Raw genomic sequence first — 23,663 nt, 5'->3', positions numbered from 1 at the left:
AAATTCCTGGACCTCCGCGTCCAGCCCAGATCAGGCAGCAGCATGACCGGCGGAGGGGACGCTCCCAGGATCGTATACGAATGCGACCTGGTTTCCCACGGGTGACCTGCCTTTCCGTTACCTGCCTCTGAGCCACCAAACGGCCCAACAACGTGAAGCCGGAAGGACAGCCAAGAACACGACTGCAGGGTGGGCCAGACCCGCTTCCAATCTCAGTTCGGTTCTTTGTGTGCTGTGTGAGCCCTGGTGCATTGCGTAGCCTCTCTGAGCCCCTGTATTCTCATGAGCAAAAGGACGGGGCTGGACTTCCCCGCGGCCCAGCAGTTAAGACGCTGCCCTTCCACTACAGGGGGCTGCAAGTTCGATCCCTGGTCGGGGAACTAATATCCCACATGTCATATCACACGGCCATTAAAGAAAAAAACATCTGCAAAACAGAAAGGATGGGGCTGCCTTTCCTTCCAGGTGTTATGATGGGTGCCTGAGTGAGGTACGCACCGTGCCCAGAACAGAGGGTCCTGTCAGGCCCCTGAGACACAGTGGCAAGTCTTAGGGGCAGTGATGGCACTGGGCATTCCTCCTCTTTCATTCCTGCTAAGAAAACCTCCAGGGACAGACGTTCAAAGAGATGGCAACCAAGTCACCAACCCTGGAGCACCCAAGGCCAGGCTTCTCCTTCCTGCCCCCCCAACTTCCCTTTGCCTGTGCTTCCCCACGTGCTGGCAATCAGCTGTGGCCACCCCAGGATGGAGGCCAATCAGGGGACCCTCCAAGGCAGGGATGAACAGTGGGTACTTCTAGGGTCCCCACTTCTCGGATGGGTAAACGGAGGCTTGGAGAAAGACAGCGGCTAGCCCAGGGTCACATATTAACACCAGCGCACCTTGAGAACAAGGAACGAGCATGGTCCCGTCTCTGGAGCCTCCCACGATGCCTGCAGCGCTTCCACCAATATGTGTCCACAGCGGCATTTAATTTCAAGCATAAATCCATGCCACAGAAGAGATGGGCCACAGAAGGGATGGGGCAGCCAGCAATCAAAGGACAACGACAGAAAGTCTCAAAGTTGGGATGCATGGACGCAGGTCCCAACTGCAGGTGGCAAAACTGGGGGTCCAAGGAGCTAGGTTCAGGGCTCTCCAAAACAAAAATTCTAGCAGTTGCCAAATCTGACTGCACGTATCACGTGGCTTCAGCTAGATGACGAATTTCCCTCTCCAATTTCCAATATGAACTCAAGAAGGGCAGTGACGTCTAGTGGGCAGAGGCTGGGGGAAGGACAGAGCTGTGCCACAGCACATCTTGTGGCCTCGTCCACAGTCTATACCTCAGTGTCTCCCCTCTGGACGATGAAGGGGTTGGGTAAGATGATCTCTCAGGATCCCTGGTCCCAGATCATTAAAAAATTAACTCAAGTCTTCGGGTCACTGGAGGCAGACCCATTTCTGGACCACTCCATCCAAGCAGAGGGCGCCCAGCCTCCTCCGCCCCATTCGGATCTCCTTTCAAGCTGCAGAACGTGGCCGCCCTGCTCTGAGATCTGTGATGTCGGTGGCCAGTGCTGGTCCTTCACATCCACTAACAGCTTTAAAGCGCTGCACCCAGCGCTGCATTAAAAATTAATTACACATGCTATTTTATTGCCAGTGCATAATGTAATGAGCACCAGCTGTGCTAAACAGCCAAACTCCTTTTTAAGACAGCTATAAAAAAAGAAAAAAAGGAAAGAAAGAAAGAAAGAAACTGCACTTCCAAATGCCTCTCCTGTCAGAGCAGAAAAACAGCAACATCTTGTGCGGATTTTGAACAGAATTCTTTGATTTAGCTCTGCCTTCAGAACGTCTGAAGGGCCGGCTCGGAGAGGCAAGTGGAATCTGGTGAGGCAGTGCAGTGGTCTCCACTCGGGAATGTTGCCGGGACCCCCTTTTATCTAAGGACAGTCACACGGGTAGGTGCCCCAGCCCCCCACTAGGCAGCACGGGCCCCTCCTGGCCCCCAAACCCCCTCTGATGCCTGGTGGTGCCGGACGAGATCTGGGTTTGCAACTCTGGGGGACAGGGGACTTCCCTGGAGTCCACTCAAGCCCTGCCGCCCTTGGCCACCTCCACCAGGCTGGAGGGGAGGCTTCCTCTGACCGGGGGAGCCATGCAGCTTTTCGTCTGCACCCATGTGCTCCCAGGAAGCCAGCAGACAGACACCAGAGCAGACGCCAGTCACCACCGATGAGTGGGACCGCCGGCCCCTCCAGTGATGTAGACATCAGCGCAGGGCATACTGCGCTGATAGCCCCTGACAGCCCTTCCTCCAACTGTGAGCCAACCCCTCCATTGCCCCTGGGACCTGGTGAGCCCAGAAAGACCCCGCAAGGCACGCGACTTTGCAGCGAGAATCAGGAGAAAGGCAAGGGCGTGTCTGGAACCTTCCCGGTTGGAGGGCTTCTGTCCACACACGCGCGCCCACACTCAACCTCTCTTCCTCACCCCATACTCACCCCTCCCTCCGAGGTCTCCATGGAGGCCCCCGTGCCTCAGTGGGGCGCCTCTGCACCACCACCACCCCGCCCCAGAATGGAGGCGGTGCCCCAGTGGGGGCCTGGTGAGCACTGCCATCTTGGTCCACATCGCCCTGTGGCTGCCCACCGATCCTCCAGTGTTAATCAAACCCAGTCCGAAATGAAACTACAGCTTGCTTCTCGTTCTAGTATGAAACGTGCAAAGCGCAGACCATATCATTAACATAAAACTTCCAGAAATAAGGCCACTTTCCAGACAGACTGTATTAATTGCATCAAGCTTCCACAGCTAGGGTGGTCTCCTTCACAGCGTCCCACTGGAAGGCTCCAGTTATAAAAACCAACACAAAATGAACACTGGGATATAATTGAAGGAGGAGAAAAACGATAGATTCTACTGTGAAACCCTACTATTTACTTACAGGTATTCTTTTATCTTTATTGTCCTTTTAACCCATGCCAAGAAACCCCAGACTGGTTAAATAACACAGCAAGCACAATTTCAGTAGAAAAGTAAATTGAATTTAACTTTACAAGATTGCCCTGTGATTTCAGCATATACTAATGACTGCAACTGACTCCTTCTATTAAATCCAAACACTTCGCTTCCCCGAGCCGGGATCCTGTGTGTTCTTGCTGGAGACCTTGAACTTCACCAAGCGCGCGTATTAATCACTGTGGCTGATGACCATTTGCGGCTTTTAAATATGCAATGAAGTTTCTTGGTTCCTTCACCACCTCCCAAAGCTGGTACACCACCTGAGCCAGCCAAGAGGCTAAATGCCTTTAAGAATGGAAACTAGGGATCCAGCTTCAAGTAAGATTCCAAATGGAGCCAGGCAGGTAATGATATAATGATGTGAGACTCATCCTGCTCGTTCATGAATCAGAATGTCTGCAGGGCTCACTCAGCAAGAGGCATTGTTCTCAGCACCTGGCGTGTATGACCTCATCCAAACTTCAGAACACACTTTCAATGACCCCATTTTACAGGTGAGGAAACTGAGGCAGAGAGGTAGAAATGACTTGTCCAAGGTCACACTGCCATACAGGACAGAGCAGTCTTCACTCAGCAGTCTGATACTCTCTCTGATGACTACCTCCCAATCGTGGAAGCCTCAGAACAGGGAAGGGTTTGGGAGTCCAAAACCCAAAGTTTCTCTGAATACCCCACCCCCACCTCAGGAACCCCAGCCAAATCCCACACAGGCAACCCCAGCATCTCAGTAACTGAAACTAATCAATATGTTCTGCTCTGAAGATCAATATGAGAGAGGAGCCTTGTTTTTAAATGCTACATATGTACCACATGGGCTTCCCTGGTGGCTCAGTGCTAAAGAATCTGCCAGCCAATGCAGGAGATGCAGGTTCCATCCCTAGTCGGGAAAGTGCCCTGGAGAAGGAAATGGAAACCTACCACAGTATTCTTGTCTAGAAGACGCCATGGACAGAGGAGCCTGGAGGGTACAGTCCATGGGGTCGCAAAAGAGTCAGACTCAACTTAGCCACTGAACAACAACATTGTACTATAGGTGTATATATATACTATATATATATATACACTAAGTCACTTAAGCAGTGTCCAACTCTGCCAGGCTCCCCTGTCCATGGGATTCTCCAGGCAAGAATACTGGAGTGGGTTGCCACGCCCTCCTCCAGGGGATCTCCCTGACCCAGGGATCCAACCCACATCTCTCACACCTCCTACACTGGCAGGTGGGTTCTTTACCACAGGCACCACCTGGCAAGGCCAGAAGGGGAAATTGAGGTCCAGAGAAGGGAAATGACTTATTCAAGGTCATCAGCCAGGTGGAGTCAGGGCCCGGACCACAGCCCCAGACCTTTGACTCCCCAGGCACCTTGGAGAAGTTCGTATGTGGAATCTCCCAGGGAAGACATTTAAGTTTCCAGGAACACTCCCAACTCGACAGTCATAAAGCAAAGGGGACCCCTAGTCCCTTCTCTCTATGTGACAATCAGAAGATCTGGGACCGGGGTCCTGGGAGGCAGGGCTGTTTAGGACGCTCCCAGAGGGAATGGTACACAAACACACATACCTGTGTGGTTTTCTCCCCCATAAAATCACATCCTTCTATAAATAACCTCAAATGCATTCACAGGCATGCACTTAACTTGGGTGAACACGGTTACACTGGGGTTTTCCACATTAATCTGAAGAGAGGGGTTCAGTGCATCCTGATCCAAAAAGGGACAAAACAAAGTTAAGGACGGCATCCCCTTTCTGTCTTTACAGAGGATCGCTTCTTCCTAACGGGTTACTGGGAATTTAATGACTCCATTCAAACTACTAATTAAACAGGCACTAAAAACACTTTAGCAAACAGCCCAGTGCCAGGGACAGAAGCCACAAAGGGACAAAAACCACTGGAATAGGATGTCTTTCGGGTACTGACACTGATCTGAAAATATGATGGCACAACCTAATGTAGGCTAATTACCGCAGACCCAAGGAGGAAAGGTCAGGGCTAGAGATCAGGGCAGAGCATCCGAAGCTGAGAGCCAGCCCCTGAGCAGGTCAGGAGGAGAGGCCCAGGGACCCAAGGAACAGGCACAGCCCCATCTTGCCCCCCTTCCCTGGCACTGCCAACAACCACAGAGGCTGCTCACAAGCACTGAGCCCTGACGGCATCAAGTTCTAAAGTCCAGGAAGGCCTCTAAGCCAGGTGAAGTGAAGTCAAGTTGCTCAGTTGTGTCCAACTTTTTATGACCCCATGGACTGTAGCCTACCAGGCTCCTCCCATGGGATTTTCCAGGCAGGAGTACTGGAGTGGGTTGCGATTTCCTTTTCCAGAGGACCTTCCCCACCCAGGGATCAAACCCAGGTCTCCCGCGTTGTAGGCAGATGCTTTACCATCTGAGCCACCAGGGAAGATCCTGAGCCAGGAAAGCCAAGGCCAAAGGGGAAGCAGATGCGGGATGGGCGGCCCAGGATCAAAGCCCACCTCTGCCCTCCCGGCCCCTCCCTCTAGTCCCTATACCCGCTCCACCACCTGACCCATCACACTACAAGCTACAGGAGGGCTGGGACCCACCAACTGCACCACATGCTGAGCACAAGGCAGCACACAGTAGGCCCTCAACTCACGTTCCCTACAAGGAACGCGGGCTGCACTGTGGCTGAGCAGGACAGAGTAAGAACATTCCCCAGGATGTCGGCAGAGGCGCACGGCCCAGCCGGAAGAGGAGTGGCCTTGTTGGGAGATGGCCTGACCGCAAATCCCAGTTTGCAGCCCAGGCCCAGCCACTGCCCCCCCCACCCCTGAGCCTTGGCTTTCCCATCTGTAAAATGGGATTAATTAACTCGCGCTCAGCCATAGCTTCTAAGCAGAGCCAGAGATTAAGCACAGTGGAAGGCTGAGCCAAGCCCCCGGCAACTCCACTGCCAGGGATAGCCTGTTCCTGCACCAACTTGACTGAGTCCAGTCATGAACACTCAGGCTGACCTTCAACAGTACAACAGCACCCCCCCCACAAATAGTTGCAGCACGAATTACAGGAAGTCATGAGAGCTGCGCGGCCACCCAGATGGAGTAGGTATCCTGCGCTCAGCAAGCACGGGTCACAGCATAGACCCACAGAGCTGGGACGGGATGCCCCATCGCCCTCGGCACCTGGGCAGCTCGGGACAGGGAGCCGCCCTCTTTGCAGACTGTGCAGACGCCTTCCTGGGTGATTCAGTCTCTGCTCTGTGCATTCAAGACCGAAGCCCAGTACCTATGACATCACCACCTGTCACAGGAAGGGGTGCTGAAGGCTGCAGGCCACCACCCCACCAGCAGGAAGGCCTGGAGCTGGGCTGCCCAATGTCCTCTGCAGAGCTGAGTCTCTAACAGGGACCATCCCTTGGGACACCTTCAACTAAAAGTAAAATCTGCCTCCCAGAAAAACACAAGTCTCCCTTTCACTGCCCGAGTCAAGAGAAACCCAGCAACATGCCTGGTGACAAAGCAGGATACACAGAACCTGCCTGGCGGGGCACTCACCCTGTCCTTTCCTGGTCCCTGCGGGGCACCCGCCACCACCCATGTCTGTATCAGCATCAAGGCTCCTGCGGCCTCAGTGTCTTTTACATCAGGCTCTGCCGAGATATTAAGCAGGAGAGGCTGGGATGAGGGGTCCCCACCTGCACAATCCAGGGACCCCAGGCCGGAGCAGAAGTTTGGGTTTTGTTTGGGGTGGGGGAGAAGGGAGGTAACAGAGCACAGGTCGGGTCATCGCACTGCCCTGTCTGCCCATCTGTATAATGGGTGGCCACGCCAACTCCGGAGCTGGGCGCTCAGCCCTGCCCCCTGTCCTGCGCAACACCCCCCTGCCCGACCCCGCACACCCCAGAATGTTTCACTCCCTCCCAGAGTGGAAGCTAAAAGGCTCCTCCAGAGAAACTTTTTTCTAAAAGTTAATGGGCAACATATTCTCGCAAAGAGAAACTCAGCATTTTGGAGGGCGATGTACACAGACAACCAAAGAATCATCTCCTGGCCATGTCTTGGGTGGGTGGGTAGTGGCTGGGGTGGGGACAGCAGTGGCGAGGGCAGAAGAAAACCTCAGATGTTACCCGTTATCCAATTAAACTTTAGCTAAACAGCCAGAAGAGATGAAATTTGGAGGCTGGGAGTGAGATCTCGGAAGGGGCGGAGGCATGGGGGGGAGGACCTCCTGACCGATGGGGACCGGGGCACCGGCATAGAGTTGTGTCATCATCCTTGGCACCTCTCCCCTGGGCCCCCACACCTTTGCCCCAGCCCACCTGCGAGAGAGGCAGCCGCCAGCCCTGCCCAGGGCACCCCCGCACCCCCGGGAGCCCGCCCCCCCTCCACCGCGGCGGTCGGTTACCTGACAACTGACACTGACATCCAAAGGGAGCCTCCGTCTGACCCTCACCCTGAGTCCCGTCACCCGAGACAGGGAGCGCGCTGCAGCACGGCAGGGGGACGCAGGGCGGCAGAGCGCCCAGGGCGCGCAGAGGCGAAGTAATCGCGGATGGGTGAGGGTGGGAGGAGGAGGCAGCTATGGGGGCCATCGCTGGCAGCTGGGCAGGCCTGCACGGCCCTGGAGAGAAAACAATAGAAAAGGCTGGTCAGTCGGACCCTGGACTGTGCGAGGGCTTTGGGGAGTGGAAGGAACGGGGCCCGGGGCAGAGGGCTTCAGGCCGCCCTTGCAGGGTCGGGATGCAGGATGTCAGCCCCTGCCATGGGGGCGGCGGGGGGGGGGGGCAGCCAAGACTCGGGGGGCGAGGTCAGGGAAGTGGGCGGGGCCTGACAGGGTCCTGTGGCTACAGCTGCCATGTGGGAACCAGGCTCCCATCCTGGGGACGTCTACCGCCCCGGGCTGGGACACCCAGGGGTGATCAGGACCTCTGATCCCAGGAAGGTCTCCCCAGGTGGGGGCTTCTGGTGTGTCCCGGAGCAGACTCCACTGGGGAATCTGTTCCCCCCCCACATCTGGGCCACCCCCCCTCTGGAAGAGCCAGGAAGTCCCAGGCCGCCACGGTGCACCCTGTCAGGATGGGCTGTCTCTGCAGGCCTGGGACACCTCCAGGTGGTCCCCTCCCAGCACCTGGGCACTGCCCAGCCTCCCGCCTGGAGGAGCGCCAGCTAGTGCCCTTTCCAGCCCAGAGCAACTGACACTAACACGCAGCACCCAAGCCCCAAGGTCTTTTCGAAAGCTTTGAACCCCACCCCCTGCCCCAGAGAGCCCTGGCACTGCTCAGCACCCCTCTTCACACCTCCCCGTGTCTGACAGCCGCGATGCCCAGCCAGGGGCCTGCCGGTCTCCGCCTAGCCCCACAGCTCGCCCAGGCTCCCCGGCAAGGCCTGCGTTTGATTTGGCCGTTTATCTTAAATGGCTAAGAGACCACCAGGGCAAAACATTTGTGTGAAGCCCTTGCCAAAACCACAAGTGAAGAAGCCCAAATTCCCTGGGTAAATAATTGAGCAGGGAAGCATCAGAGAGACAAAAGGAAAACATCAACAAGATGACGGGCAGCTGGGCTCCAGGGCCGGCTCTGCCAGGGACGCACCCCCCACCCTCAGGCTGCTCAGTGCCCCGCACAGGTCTGGGGTGGGGGGCGCAGCAGGGATGTGCCCACTCTACAGCCCTCACGAGGGAGCCACAGAGCCCTGCAAACCCTCTGCGAGCCAGCAGCCTGCCAATCTTCATCACGAGTGAGCTTCCCAGCATGCCCTGAGGGCAGGGCTCAGCAGACCCATTGCACAGACCAGGAAACTGATGACATGACCGCAGAAAACTGCAGACACCAGCAGCCAGACTCACCAAAACCCTGCTGGCTGCCTGGCTCCAAACCCAGAACCAGGGCTCTTTCTCAGTACCTCCTGGGTCTCCAAAACGGGTATTATCTTGGACCAGGGGTATCAGAGCATGTGAAGACCACCTGCACGTGTCCTGCCAAGAGGCCAAAGCTTAACACCCGCACCAGCACCCGGCCCTTCTGGGCCAAAGAAGACTGTGTGCTAGGCTAGGCTCTGGGCCGAGCCATTTCTGCGAGCCCATGACAGCCCTGGAAGGTGTGGCCAAGACCTCATGTGCTGTTTCAGCCACAAATGCTGAGCAGAAGGCTGTGCCCCAGATTTGATGCAGGCCCTCAAGAAAGGTCAGCTGATCTGAAACCAGTGTCACCAGCCTCCTCCCGGAAGCCTGCCCTGGCTGACCCTTGCCCGAAACTCCCCGGCGGTGGAGACAGCACGTTCATCCTTGTCCACACCTGCCTTCACACCAAGGAAGGCACAGGGTCCTCGGAACTGTGACAGTGGCTTTGTAGTGAGCACCTGTCACAAGGAGCTGGACTCACTTCACCACGAATACCCTGCTCCACAGGGAAGACCACCCCCAGTCTAGGGGGCGGAGGTGAGGGGGACTGAAGCTTAGGGAGGTCTGAACTTGAACCTGGAGTGTCTCCAAAGAGTGAAAGTGCCCTGCCTCCTTTGGGGGGTTGGGGGGGGGCTGCAGCGGGGATGGGGGGGACCAGGGCGCCCCAGGATTCTGAGAGGCAGGGCCATGAGGGTTGGGAGGAAGCCAGAGGGTCCTTGGGCTGAGTTGGGCCTCCGGAGGTTGCAAAGAACAACTTCCGGCCCCCAGGTTCTGGGTGAGGCCACGGCACACAGCCACCACCATTTCCCATGGCTGAGAAAACCAGCTGGAGCGCCCAGGTAACAAGCGCCCGGTCCCAGGCTCGAAGGGAGCAGAGCCTGTGTGTCCGTGGTTGGGAGGAAGGACCAAAGGGCAGGTCCAGCCACGCCCCTCTCCTTCTGGAAAGGTTGGGCTTCGTGAGGCCAGTCTGTACAGGCAAAGCCATCCTCCAACTCGGACAGGGGTGGGGGGCCAGGCCAGCCCACGGAGGGGCTCCCAGGTGACCTCATTAGACTTCTGGCCTCCTCAAAGTCCACCTGCTCCGAGAACCCGCTCCATGGAGGCAGAGGAGGGTGCAGCAAGGATGAGGGGGCTTCCAATCCTAAGCGGCCCACAGAGGCCCCCTCAGGGTGCTCTCACAAGACCCTCTGCCCTCGGGGAGGTCCCCCTATCCCACGCAGAGCAGCTTAAACCAGAACCCCGCCCACAGGCTGAACTCCAAAACAGCCTCTTCCTGAAGCTGCAAAAGCCAAAGATGATACGAGGAGCCACCTATTGTATGATGACAGGAAGTGTCCAGAAGAGCAAATTCAGGGAGACAGAAAAGGAGAGGAGTGGCTGTCAGGGGCCAGACTGGGGTGGGCCAGGGGAGGTCAGGGCTAAAGAGCGCAGGATTTCCCTGGGGGGTGATGGAGACACTCTGGCATCAGAGAGTGCTGATGGCTGCACAGCCTTATGAACAAACTCAAAACCACCGACTGCGCGCCTTAAACTGGTGCATCTTACATTATGTGAACCTTATCTCATTTTTTTTTTTAAGCTCGACGTGAAGACTGGCCACAGCATCTGTCCCAGGCCACCTTCCAGCCCTGGGCGTGGCCACCTCGCAAAGTGCAGCCAGGGAATCCAGAATGCCCCGGACAGAGCACTCAAGACCCTGTGATCAGACTATGCACCTGCAGGGGGGCGGGGGAAGCGTGGAGTGCAGAGGCCCTGCTGCCTCGGAGTCCAGCTTCTGCCCTGCCATCTCCTGGCCGCGTGACCCGGGCTGAGTCACTGTCTCAGAGCCTCGCCTTTTAAGGAAAGTCAGGACAGGCCTGGCCAGAGCCAGGCTGCCAGTAAACACCCAATAACCGTCACTATCATTCATTTATTTTCAGTTCTGGAACTTTCCCTAACTGCCTATGGGATCCCACCCCCCCACCCCCCCGCCGCCACCACCTCCGCAGCCACAACCTGCCAGCGATGGCCCCCTACAAAGCCCTGCAAGGCACTCCTTTTCAAAAGACAGCTTTCTTCTGAGGTCCAGGCCGGCTTCCCTCTGGACCTGTTAGAGACACACGTGCACCGTGGTATGTGGTGGAGGGACGCCCAGACGCCATCTCGGCTTTACGAGGGATCCGAGGTGGCTTAGAAATAAAACCTCTGCTGGCTCACTCCTTGTCATGGAAGTTCACTTTCCCTAAAGGAAAGAGAAGCCAACAATGGCTGCACATGTCATCCCGTTGAAGCCCAGCAGCTTTCCCATCAGTTGGCTATCAGGAGCCTCCTGTCCACGAACAAGGAAACTGAGGCTGGATGTCCGAGACCACAAAGCCCGGAGGGGTGGGACTCTGGCTCCATGCATACAAGGAGGGACAAAATGCCCAGAAACAACACCCCTAAAACGTTTCTGAAGCTCCAAATCCGAGTGATTCTGAATGGTGGGGAGTCTGTGACCATGTCCCTTCTGGAGGGGGGCCCTGCAGATGGTCCTCCGCCCTCACTCCGCACACATGCGCAGTACCCAGCAAACACGCCCACACCGACCGAGGCAGACACAAAAAACTGCCTGGAAAAGCCCCAGCCTGGTTTCGCCTTTTTCCCATCGCTGCATCCTCGTATCCCCTCCCACACTGGGAGGGTTACAGATCCCTAGCTAGCAAAGAGGAGCTCCAGAATACATGGGTGCAGGAGATGTATATTTTTCTCCCTACTGCTGCCTTTCAATTGATACATTTTTTAAGCCAAGAACTCCTACCGATAGTGCAAAAATGAGTCATAGATCAAGGAGGGGAGACAGACAGGGAGCGAGTGTGTGTGAGTGCGGACCACTGGCAAGGCAACCTGACAGTCCCCGCGCCCCCTCCCCCCATGCCAAGACATTAATTCTCACAAGTCGGAGAAAATTACTATGCATGAATGCAAAAAGCATGATCAGGAGTAATTAACATGGCTTCATATGCAAATTTTATTAATGCAGAAGTACAAAGTCATTATGCAAATGAGACTTACGTCAACTCTCTTGACAAATATTCATCTCTGAGGCTCAAGTTTCTTCCTTTTTATTTATTTAATTTCTCTCCCCCACCCCAAACACACACTTTTTTTTTTCCTGGTTGTTTGGTTTGGTCTTCTTGTTTTGTTTGTTTTTTTTTGCAGGTGGGGGCAGGTAGTGCTGGCCACTTCAGTGGCAGCAAACCACGAGGACTGTTTGACAAGTTTGCAGAGTTGTTTTTCAACCAGAGAAATTTATTCTTGCATTGTTGATTCTTTTTTTTAGAGGTGGGGGGGCTGCTGCTGGCAGGTACAAGACAGCTCATAGGAGAAGAGGAAAAAAATTAAAAAAAAAAAAAAAAAAGCTCTGGGCAGCAGCAGCCAATCACAACGCCAGAGCCTATAATGAGGGCGATTGATGGCTGTTTGGCTTTTACTGCAGGGTAATGAACGAGACACCAGTCTGAGGAGGGGGGAAATATGAATATTCATGAGACTGTGCTCCTGCCTTTGATGATTAAAGAAATTTTTAATATTCAAATAAGCACTTGCCAAGTGATTAACAAAGAACATGCACGCAGAAATATGGAAATGGGAGCCGGGAAAGATTTGAGAGGCGAACAGACTGCAGGAAAGGCAGCCCCGAATTTCATAAACAAGATAGGCAGATAACCCAATTCGCACGCAGGCAAATAAAAACATTTCTTTCGGATCGCTTCAATATTTTGCCAGCTATTTTGTCTTAAGGATGATTTTTTTAAAAAGCTATGTATTAAGCAGGGCAGAGGGGGTCGACAAGGAGAGAGAGAGAGAGAGAGAGAAATCACAGGAAGTCAAAGGCTGTGCTCTCACTGAAGAATCCTGGTTCTGATCCTAGCCCAGCCCCCCTCCAACCCTGATGGGGAATCAGGACTCCTTCCGGTTGGGTAGTGGAGAAGGAAATGGCAACCCACACCAGTAGTCTTGCCTGGGAAATCCCACGAACAGAGGAGCCTGGTGGGCTACAGTCCACGAGGTCGCAGAGTCGGACACGACTGAGCGAGCCGCCGGTCCAGTTTGGTAGAGAGGGAAGACGGAGGGAGGCCAGCTTAGACTTGAAAACCCAGCGCTGGAGGTTCTGGCCTGCTTGTCTGGGGCACTTCATGGTGGGGATACGGCCTGGGTCACCAGGTCTATCTACAGCACGTGGTCATTTGCTGCTTTGAAGCCAAAGGCAGAGGACCATGACGTCTAGAGCAAGAGAGGGTGTGATTCTCGGGGTCTTCAACCCGGAGAGCTCAGGGCCTCCTCTGCTGAGGCCCTGGTCAGGTCACCTAAGGCAGGTAGTCACTGTGGAAAATGCGGACCTCTCCAGGAGGCAAGTGGGCTGAGACTCCAGCACAGAGTCCGGCGCGGCCCCTGTGGGGCCACAGAGGGAGAGGGCTCCATGGATCCCGCAGCCTCCCTGAGCTGTCTGCCAGGGCCACAGGCTCCTATTTTAACAGCTCCACCATGGGTTCACAGTGAAGCACATAATAAGGGTATTAGCTGGTAAAACGATCCTGCAGTTAAAATACATCTAATTAGCAGCCGATGACATCCATTTTGGCAATTTCCGATTTGAAAGAAGCAGAGTGCTACCTTAAATGAGACAGGCAGCGGGTACTCACCCGGCAAGCCCTAGCTTTCCCATCCTCTGTGTTCTTTCTCTTCCTTTTTGGGGAGGGACGGGCGAGGAGGTAGGGGGTAGGGGAGTGGCTGAGACAGGGGGAATAGACAAGACAGAGTCTTAGCAGTGTTCTTTGTTACTCAGTTTCAGAGCTATATGGGTCCCCGGGGAGGGGTACTCAGAAAATAAATTCCTTCACTCTACAGGTATTATTTCATGTCTTTTTCTTAGTTTTTAATAACCAAGTTCTGGGAACCAGCAAAGACTAGAACTTGTTCTGCATTTCATTATAAAATATGCAACAATAAATCAAAGCAGAAAGGGAAGTGGACACGGTAAGTCACCATGAGAACCTGCAAGCCCAAGGTCAGGTCCCCAACCCTAGGTGAGTGGGTGTGAGGCATGGCTGGGTCACTGCACCAGAGCGTTTGGGGGACCTGGAAACATTCCATGGGAGCTGGGACTCCCCATGTCCCCGTTCCCACTACTGGATTCAAATTTAGTCACGGGAGTCTGAGCACCCATCAGGGAGTCCCGGCTGCCGTGGGTTTGGGCTTGGGGATACATGGGTAAGTATCCCTTAGAAGAGAAGCAAGGAAAAGGAGAAATGAAGTCTCACGGGGTTTGCACAGCTGTGTTTCAAGCCTTCCTTTAGGGTCATTCCAGAGGGGGACATAAAAACATAGCTCCCATCCATTTTGGCCTTTACTGGGGCCATGTGCTGCAAACAGCCGTCCTCTACCTGGCTGGGAAGTGGGAATCCCAACACGGGTGGAAGGGGCTGCTTGGAGTCCCTCATCGCAGCCTGGGCCGGGCAGGGCTTAGAGAGGAACAACCATGGGTACTCGATGCCAGGCAGCAAAGAGGGAGGAGCCTGCAAGAACATCTCCCGGCTTAAGGCCCCGTCCACTGCCATTCCCCCAAGGACCATCCAGAGACCATTCGCAGCCCACAGTGACCTCGGGGCATCTTCCTGCCTACACATTCTCAAGAATGTGTCTCAAGACCCGGCACTGCGAGGAGGTCAGAAGCACAACCCTCCTGACACCCCAAGCCAGGCAGCCTCCCACTGTGCGCACCCCCACCCCTGCCCCTCGCGCTCCTGAGATCCGACACGCTGAATCACTGCTTCAACTATTTTTGCTCCCCGCACCCCAGAAAGGGGAGAGGCAAGGACGGGAACAGCCATGCCCCCCAACCCCACCACCAAACTCGCTGTCTTCCCTCCGCCAGGGCTCGAAAAGGGAACACCCTCCCCAGCAGCTGCGTCTTGCAATTAGAAGCAGGCACATGGTTCCCCCCAACCCCGCCAGGTCCAAAAGCAACTGTTCCAATGCCTCCAATCCCAATCTCCACAAGATGCCAGCAGCTAAAGTACCACCGGGCAGCGAAACCCTTCTCACGCCCTGCGTCAAGGATTGCTGAGCTTAGATCACAAATTCCAGAACCTTCGATGGCTCTTCCAAAGGGCCCAGAGAGGGAGCAGAGGAGACTTCAGGCGCTGCTGGGGAGGCAGGCTGAACCACACCTGAGGACCATTCGGGGTAAGACAGAGGCAGCTGACCAAGTACTCGGGGCTCATGCCAGCCCCCAGTGGGTACAGCAGAAGAGAGTGAACGGCTTAGACTCTCCTTTTGCTGTCTTTTGGGGCAATCTCTGGGGCTCTTTGAACCACTGGCATGCCAGTAAACACAATCACTTGTCCTCCAGCTGGGAGGTGAGACCTGTGTACCATGGCTCCTGGCCACACACAGATAAACAGGTATGAATCCTCTGGGGTGACCTCAGCAGGAAGGGTCGGCCAAAGGAGGACCCACAATCCTGGAATGGGCAGGCCTGGGGACAACAGAAGGTGAAATCGTATGTCTCACTAGCTAGAAAAATGTCTGCATGCACATCTATTATAGAGAGATTATACATATATGCATACACGCACGCACGCATACATCAGCAACACGGACATGTTAAAATGTCTGCATGCATTCCATGCAAACTACAGAGGCCAAGGACAAACCCGAGTTGACAGACTCTATGAGTCTCCGCAGCAAAAACAGCCGACCAATACCTAGCAGAGGAATGTCCCCTTCCCCCTGATCTGGGCCTTCTGATCAGAAGCTGGGACGCGGCTTCCATCTTTAGCGGTTTCTGCCCTGAAACACAGCACATCCAAGAGCCTCCAGTAATTTTCTCCTGGGCAGCATCAGGAGCCACAAACAGTAGACTACATGTATCTTCCTGAGGCACCCCTGGCCGAAAAGCTCAGTCTACATGCAGAAATCAGAAACTGGTTAGATCATTCGGATTTCAAGCAGGAAGAATCCGGGACTTGGGATCAGGACGCTGTGACTCTTTCTCTGATGGCCAGGGTCCAGTGACCAGCTTGGCCAGGCAGGCCTTAGACACGTCCCCATTCATTTCAGGCGGCGGTGGGGGGGTGGGGAGGAATCCACAGCCAAGATAGAAGTCAGGTGTCACATGAAGGGAAGTAAGCCAGGAAGTGATTCTTCAGATTTGGTGCCTACAGTGGGTTTTAAACTAAGGTCATGTTTATCTTTTGCATCAGCATCCACTGGGCCTGGCACATGACGGAATCCTGGGAATACTGAATCCTGACACCCGTTCACAAACTGGTGAGCTCACAAGCTGGTGAGCTCACAGGTGGTTGTGGTTTGCAGATGCCACCAACTGCAACACTGGCTCTTCAGGCAGAGTGCACAATGGAATCACAACAACCAAGTCTGAACTGTGAGAGTCCCAGAGAATTAAGAACGAAAATAAGGCAGCACAGCCAACGAGAAGAACATCAAGTCAATGCATTGCCCAGCAAGGAGGTTCCCGTGATCACTCAGTCCGAGAGGAGCGGGCAGGCAAAGGGACCAGCAGGTGCCGGTGGAGTTGTGGCTTTGAAGAAGGTGGGCACCATGAACCTCCCAGCTGGCTCAATAGTCAAGAATCCGCCTGCCAATCAATGCAGGCGATGCAGGTTCCATCCCTGCGTCGGGAAGATCCCCTGAAGAAGGGAATGGCCAACCCACTCCAGTATTCTTGCCTGGAGAATCCCATGGACGGAGGAGCCTGGTGGGTTACAGTCTGTGGGGTCGCAAAGGATCGGACACAGCTGAGCACACACTTGCACGCCCAGGAATCATCGGAATCATCAACCTTTTTTTTATGATCAGACCATAAAATTCTCTACCTGGGCAGTAAGGGAATATGCAACCACAAGGGCCAGCAGAGTTCCTTGTTTTATAAGGGCTAGAAATTTAACTCGATTGGTGGAATGCTTAAAAAACAATAAATAATAAAGGAAGGGAGGAAGGGAGGGAGGAAGGGAAAGAAAAAAAAACAAAAATCTAATTGTGGTTTTTTAAAAAAAAAAACCTGCTATAGCAAAAATGCCTTTTCTGGTTTTAGTTCCATTTATTAGAGTTACATGCAACTGATCTCTACTACTATAATAAAAACCCCAGCTCCCCCCTGCATTTGTTGTTGACTGAGTCTATTTTTTTTTTCCTCTCACTTCTTTTTTACCTTTTGCTAATGGACATATAGAATATGAGGTTCAATGCTTTGCATCACGTAAGAACAAAATCTTTCTACGGCCTCTTTATGTTTCTAAGCCAAGTCTGAAATGTCACTGACTAAAACATGAACAGGCCTGTAATTACTTTCAACAAAGTAGTTCACTTTAACTGAGTTTTCTGTATGTAGATGGCATTTCACATACATATTGTGAGCCTTCCTTTCAGCGCAGGTAGCATTTGATGGCGAAAATCACAAATTTCTCTTCTAAGGGAGCCGTCTGACAGCCACCTTCTTACTTCCTTTTCGACATGAAATCAGTTTCCTCTCCCAACACACCAACGGTGACGTACAGTGTGCACAACAAAATTTGTAAAAATTAACACTTCGCAGGATTAATTTAATAAAGATTGTTAGCACATTAACACCAGTAACATTGCTCCTTGCGATTCAATCTAGCCTCACTCCCAGTGCCGCTGTAACAGGGGTTTACGTTCAGCTGAGGCTTATACCGCTATTTAATGTAATTAAAGAAACCGGTAGTGCGGTCCTCAATGGAAATATCATTTCTGTTGCAGAGTATTCCCATTAGAAACTAGGGGGAAATCAGAGCACACTGATTTTGATTTTGTTGTCTTATTTTTTTTTCCCTCAGCTGTCTTTGAAGCTGAGCCGATGTCCTGCACTCAGACTGAATTCACTGCAAAGACTCCTTGATAAGACCAGCCTCACCTCCTGGCAGGAACACCCAACATTTCTGTACCACTGTTTTGATTTTGAAACTGTTAAAAAAAAACAACTATATTTTTTAAATCTGTAGTTAATATATTCGGCTGTAACTCTCTGCCCAGCAAACAGCCTCACATGGTGAAAATGACTTTTCAGAGACCCCCAAACAGCATCGCGGATAAAAACCCAGAGGAACGGACGTCTCCCTGGCTGCTCTTCCATATAAACAATGAAAGTCCAGCTAGAATCCCAACAAGCCCCCCTCTCTGAACCTGGACCAGACTTGAGCTTACAACCCGAGGGTGATCATAGCCAGCACTGCTCAGGAGGCCTCTGAAACTAAACAGACACAGAACCAACCCAAAAACAGGGGGGAAAAAAAAATTGTGTACCACATCATCCAAAATGGCAGAGAAAATTAAGTCTTGGGGCTGAAATGAACCTGACTCAGCTCTCCGGGCTGAGACAGCCCCTTCTCATCTGCCGGCTGCCTCTGGCCCCTGGAGTGGCCAAGTGCAAACAAAAGTGAGACCCTTTCTAAACCTGCTAGCTGCAGGCCCCCATGCTGAGGGGTGGGAGTGACTGGGTGGGGTTTTTTTTCCTCCCTTTCCCTAAGTGTATTTTAATACCCTTAGTCTACATCCTAATTTCTTTGGGGAGAAAAAAAAAACACATTAGTGTCACTTAAAAAACGTCACTCTGTTTTGCAAAATGCAGCAGCTTCCTTGGCAGAGAGAGAGGCTGGCTGGCATTATCCCCTCGTTTGACAAAACTACTATTTCTGGGCATGTGCTCAAAAACAGGTAGGAAGCAAATGCTGAGAAATAAGGAAGCAAAAACAGCCAACAGATTTTTCACTACCAAGAACGCCAAGCATAAACATGATTTATTTAGCTGTGTTTAGCGTCTGTCCTCCACGCAACTACAAGCCCACTTGGGTTGAAGGAAGGGTGGGGAGGAGAAGATGGCATTGGGGGCGGGGGGAAAGGGAGGGGGACAGTGGGGGACAGAGAGAAGATGGGGGGCAGCCCGGAACCCAGGATAGATGAGGACTTTCTGAATGGTTCCGTTCAGAGTTTTAGGAGAACAAGAATCTTTTTGCCCCAAAATACATGCATGTGTCAAAAGAAAGCAGCAGTAATCAGCTGGTTAATTAACGAGCTGCCACTAACAAAAGATAGAAGACACAGTTCATACAAACAATATTTACACGGGTACAGCAGGATCCTGTATACTGCCGCTCCCCCCCAGCCACCCATTTGCCTTCCTCTTTTTGCAAACCAGGGGGGCTGGGTGCAGGGACCAGGGAAGAAGCCCTCCGGGTTGGGGGGTTCTGGGCTTCCAAGTCCAAAGGGAAATATCACTGCCTTCGCTGCCCACCCTTGCATGCCCACGTGGAATTGACTGAGATCTGTATTCAATTAAGGAGCACCATACAGCTTCTGGCTCCAAGCCTGCACCAACACAGGCTACGCGGATCTGCCGTGCCCCCTCCACCCGACTTCAGCTCCCACGCCGATGCCAGGGAACCAGGGCTCCATCCCGTCCCCCGTGGAGAAAGCAGAGCGCCACACTCCCTGACTCCCACCCTCAAGCCTGGGGTTTTGGCCCTCCTGGAGTGAACCAACCAGATATACAAAGAAAGCACTGGTATTTTCCAACTAGCAAACTTAAGCCAGAGGTTTGGGGCCTTGCCAGAGGTGATTCCTATTAAAAATCGAATTCAGGTCATTCAGGATTTGCTGGAAAAAAGACTCGAAGCCTCATCGAAAGAAAAACAACAACAAAAATGTAAGACGAAGCCCCAACAGGACACGTGGGCCTCCTATTTCCCCTGTGAAGGTACCATTTCAGGGCAGCCAGCTGTGTGCTCAGTGGGCATAAATGCCAATATCTGTTAGCTTTGCAATGCGGTGGTATAGCAAACCGAGAATTTCCTCACCAGTCTGCACCGAGCACTTTCCTCACCTGCACTAAGCAAGACTGTGCACTTACAGGCTGCCTGCTGTATGCATTCCTCCCCAACCCAAATCTACACTCCCTTTATGCTCCTCTCCTGGGGCCAGACACCGAACATCAGGAAAGACACCTTTTCTGGGGTGTTCAGGTCAAGGACAACAGCTCTGTTACTAGGATTCTGAGTCACGTGGCAGTCCCCAACAACAACCAGGAGCTGAGGGAGAGGGGGCAGCTCCCTAAAATGAAAGACGATGAGGAAAGGGGTCTCTGATTGGTATCGGGCCCCTCACTCGGAAATTCAAGTCCTGCCCCTCACACCCCTCCCCAACCCCCTAACTCCTTCCCCTCGTCTAGAATGACAGGCTACACAAGTAGCTGTTTGGTTCCTTTCCCTTTTGCAAATTAGCCACCCTGCCCCCGTGGACTAAACAAAAACAGTCGACACTTTCATGATGTCTTTGCAATCAGCAATTACTGTACTTCACTCCTCCGGAATGCTATGTTTTCATATCTGGACGGTGGTAGGAGCGTAAACAATGGGACAGCCCCATTTCACAGATGAAGAAATGAACTGGTCTGCCCTGGGTTGTTTAAAAACAAACCCATTTCAGCCCTGTAGGTGTTTTTGTCTCTATATCAGGGGTGCTCCTACACGGCCCCCAGCACATCAGAAGGGCAGAGACAAGTCTAACTAACCCAGAGTCAGATGCTGCCTTGGAGGCCACGCTCCTCGAAAACCCTCTAAGAAAATCTAGATTGCTCAAAGTAATAATAATAACACTGAAGATGCTTAATGTACCTCTGGAGGAGGCCTCCCTGGGATCCCTCCAGCTACCAATTCCACAGGTATTTCAACACGATCCAACCCACAAAATCCCTCATTCTCAAGCAAAGCTTCCACACGTGACAAGGCTAGCCACTTGGGCCCTGCAGACCTGTCCCACGGCTCAGAACAACATGCCTCAAAGGCAGCCCACCAGCCACTCAGACACAGAAAGGTGTGTGTCCGCCGGAGGAGGATGAGGACTTGGGGGGCTGCGGGCTCTCTCTGAGGATTCTGTATGAGAACTTTTCACCCTGCCCCAAACCTTAACCGAAATCGAGAGGGAGAAATCACTCATAATTTTTGTCACTGTTGAGTCGTCAAAATAAATAAAACAGAAATAAGGTGGCCTCCTCCTCCTTGCAACAGCCATTAAATCACCAATCGCACGTTTACCCGTCTTGCAAGCAAAACCTGAACAAGCACCACACCCCCTCCCCAAACACACGCATCTTGTCTCCAAAAATCCCGAAATGGACATCTCTCTAAAGGAACTGCACAGACTCAGGACGGGGCCCCTGGAACACACACCCATAATTAGTGTTTCTTCTTTCTTTCTGTAAAGGAATCCGGTAACATAAATATTAATCAAACACGAGAATCTGCCTCTTCAGTCTTGGACCATTATGCGTGCGGGATTGTGATCTTTACCCGTATTTACAGATATTCAAAGGCAGATTCTATCTTGTTAGAACTGTTATAAATGGACGTCTGAGAAATCAACAAGCAAGTTCAGGCACATAAGGAAACCTTCCTGTCCAGGACTGGCAGCGGCTTTGAGTTCCCAAGTGTTGAATTTGTTACCTTTTCCGTAGGCCTTTCAAAAAAAAAATTGACAAATGCCTTCAGATTCCTCCAGCAGAAAAGCAAGCTGCTCAAAAGTTCGGGTAAGCTAAATCTGAGATTTTTTTTTTTAAGATCAACTCTTACTCAAAATGCCACGAAGGCATTGTTTACAAAAGACGTTAGCTTCTGAGAACAGAGAGAGTGCCATATTAATATTCTGTTATGATTTGGGTCAGCCCAAATCATAAATATATATGTATATACATATTTTTTCAAATTATCTTGACTCTCGTTACAGCAAATATATTCTGCTTGATTCAGACCTATTTCTGAAATAATGGAAAATAGAGACATGGTTCCAATTCTAGCTAGAAAAGCTGTCATGGTGAAGGTAAACTTTTAATCTTCTATAGGCAAACAGCATACATTTTTATTTCCAGAGCAACAGCTTTGGGAAAATGTTTGAACATTCTCTTAAGAGCTTTGTAGTAAATACATTGGGCGTCCAACCAATGCTTTTCTGGGTCTTTAAGGGCCTGTTGGAGTGCTTTAAACAATTGGAGGCCAATTTTTAGGAAGCAAAAATAAAGAGAGACTCCTAGCAAGGTGACCATTTGCATTCAAATTCTCTTTGGGGGAGTTATTGTAAGAGGTCGGCCTAGAGGAAGGACTGACATTAATTCCCTGTAATTCCCGGAGGCTTTGTGCCCCATTCTGGTGGAGGGTTGCATTCCCACACAATTGGGAAAACACTTTTGTTCTTGAGTGTTTTAAATCCCAGCCCCAGGAATTCCCTCTAGAAAAGCAGGCTCCCTCTCCTCCCCCGCAAAAAAAAAAAAAAATAACTCCGAAGAACACCACTTTTGGACAGGGCTTTTTGGTTCCCGATGGACACAAATTATGCACAAGGGGACTCTTTGAGGCAGGCGCCTTCCAACGGAGCCTCACCTGGATCGAGGGAACTGCCGGGCTCTGTCGGGCCAAGGCGGGTGGATGAGGGCGGCACGACCCTCCAGAGCTTAGGCAGCAGGAGGAGAGGGGACCCCCCCAGCCCCTCCCCAAGATCCGAGACCAAAGCCCGCGAAGGAACGCCACCCCAGCCCTGAAGGCCCGCCCCTCGTGCACGGCGGTTCGGGGAGGGGGGCCGCTAGCAGGACTTTTCATGGGTCCTGAAATGCAATTCCCCACGCCCTGGGAAGGTCACCAGCGCGGGCGCTCGCCGGGGGTCCGGGAAGGGAGCAGCGGCAGCGGTGGGAGGAGGGGGCGGCCCAGAGCGCACAAAGGCCCCCCCCCCGCCACCGCCCCGGGCCGGCGGCCTCCCCGCCCTTGACCTTGGGTCTCCGCCTCCATCCATCTCCGAGCGCTGCCAGGGAAGGGGGCTGGCCCGGGGCCAGGGGCGAGCTCGCTGGGCGGCTTCGGAGCAGGGGGCCGCCAGGGGGCCGCCTGGGGATGGGGGGAGGGTCTCGGAAAGAAAGACTCTGGGGCAGCAAAATGCTCCCAAAAAACCTGCATTCCACTCCTCCCTGGCTCCTTCGGGCGCTGGGTCCTGGTGGGTCTCAGATTCACTGCACGCCTCCGCCCCCAGGGAAAAGTGGCCTGGAGGCGCGAACAAAGCCCCCTTCCCCTAGGCCGACGCGAGGACTCGGCCGCCCCCCGCCCTCCTCGGACCCCAGGCCCCGAGGGGGGAGGGGAGCTGTCACGGGAGGAAGAAAGGAGCGCGCCTTCCCGGTGAGGCCAGACGCGGGCAGGGTCAGCTGCGCCTCCTCCGCCCGCCCCTCGCGGCCCAGCTCGGGCAGCTGGTCCATTAACCCCCGAATTATGCATGGACCTGGAGCCCCCCTTGGCCCTCCCGCCCCTGGAAGACACAGTCTACGTGCGCCGCCGCGGCCCAGGACCTGGAGGGCAGGAAGGAAAGGCTGATGGCCGCACAGCCCGCGCGCCCGGGGCGCAGGCCGGAGTGGCCGCGGGAGAGTCGGCCAGCCCAGCTGCCCCCAGACGAGCCCAACGACCCTCGAGCGGAGCCTTGGCATGCTCGATCCGGAGAGGGGCACCGGCCACAGGGGAGGCCCCGGAGCCATCAAGAAGTTGCCAGTGTCCGCCCATCTCCCGTACGGGGTCGGGGTGGAGCCCTGCGCCCCCGCCAGAGCTCGGCGTTCCCCGCCACGGAAAAGGCTATTGTGTGCCTGGTCTAGGCTGGGAAGAGGGACTAAGGGACCCCCACCTTGGAGGGGCCCCCCAGGGGGCGGGGCCTGAAGTGCTGTCCCCGCCCCCTCCCACGGGGGAGGGGATGATTGGCAGGTGGTGGGCGCCGTCGGGGGAGG

The 23,663-nt window shown here is 53.6% G+C and overlaps 1 protein-coding gene across 4 annotated transcripts in view; it reads right to left on the bottom strand.

The window, feature by feature from the left end:
- BCL11B (BCL11 transcription factor B) overlaps positions 1-23,663 on the bottom strand; it is a 99,185-nt gene that overhangs the window by 50,105 nt on the left and 25,417 nt on the right. For 2 of the 4 annotated variants that reach the window (XM_081547216.1, XM_081547217.1), the window contains exon 3: positions 7,367-7,582. The exons of the other annotated variants lie outside the window; for them this stretch is intronic. In XM_081547216.1, coding sequence (XP_081403342.1) covers positions 7,367-7,582 — 216 coding nt within the window. The remainder of the gene's footprint in view (positions 1-7,366; positions 7,583-23,663) is intronic. 4 annotated transcript variants of the gene reach the window in all.

Source organism: Giraffa tippelskirchi, chromosome 12 (assembly GCF_054371585.1).
Source record: "Giraffa tippelskirchi isolate mGirTip1 chromosome 12, T2T-mGirTip1v1.2.pri, whole genome shotgun sequence".
In the NCBI taxonomy this organism is placed as follows: Eukaryota; Metazoa; Chordata; class Mammalia; order Artiodactyla; family Giraffidae; genus Giraffa; species Giraffa tippelskirchi.
The sequence above is the reverse complement of the archived record's forward strand: the minus strand, read 5'-3'. Positions and strand labels throughout refer to the sequence as shown.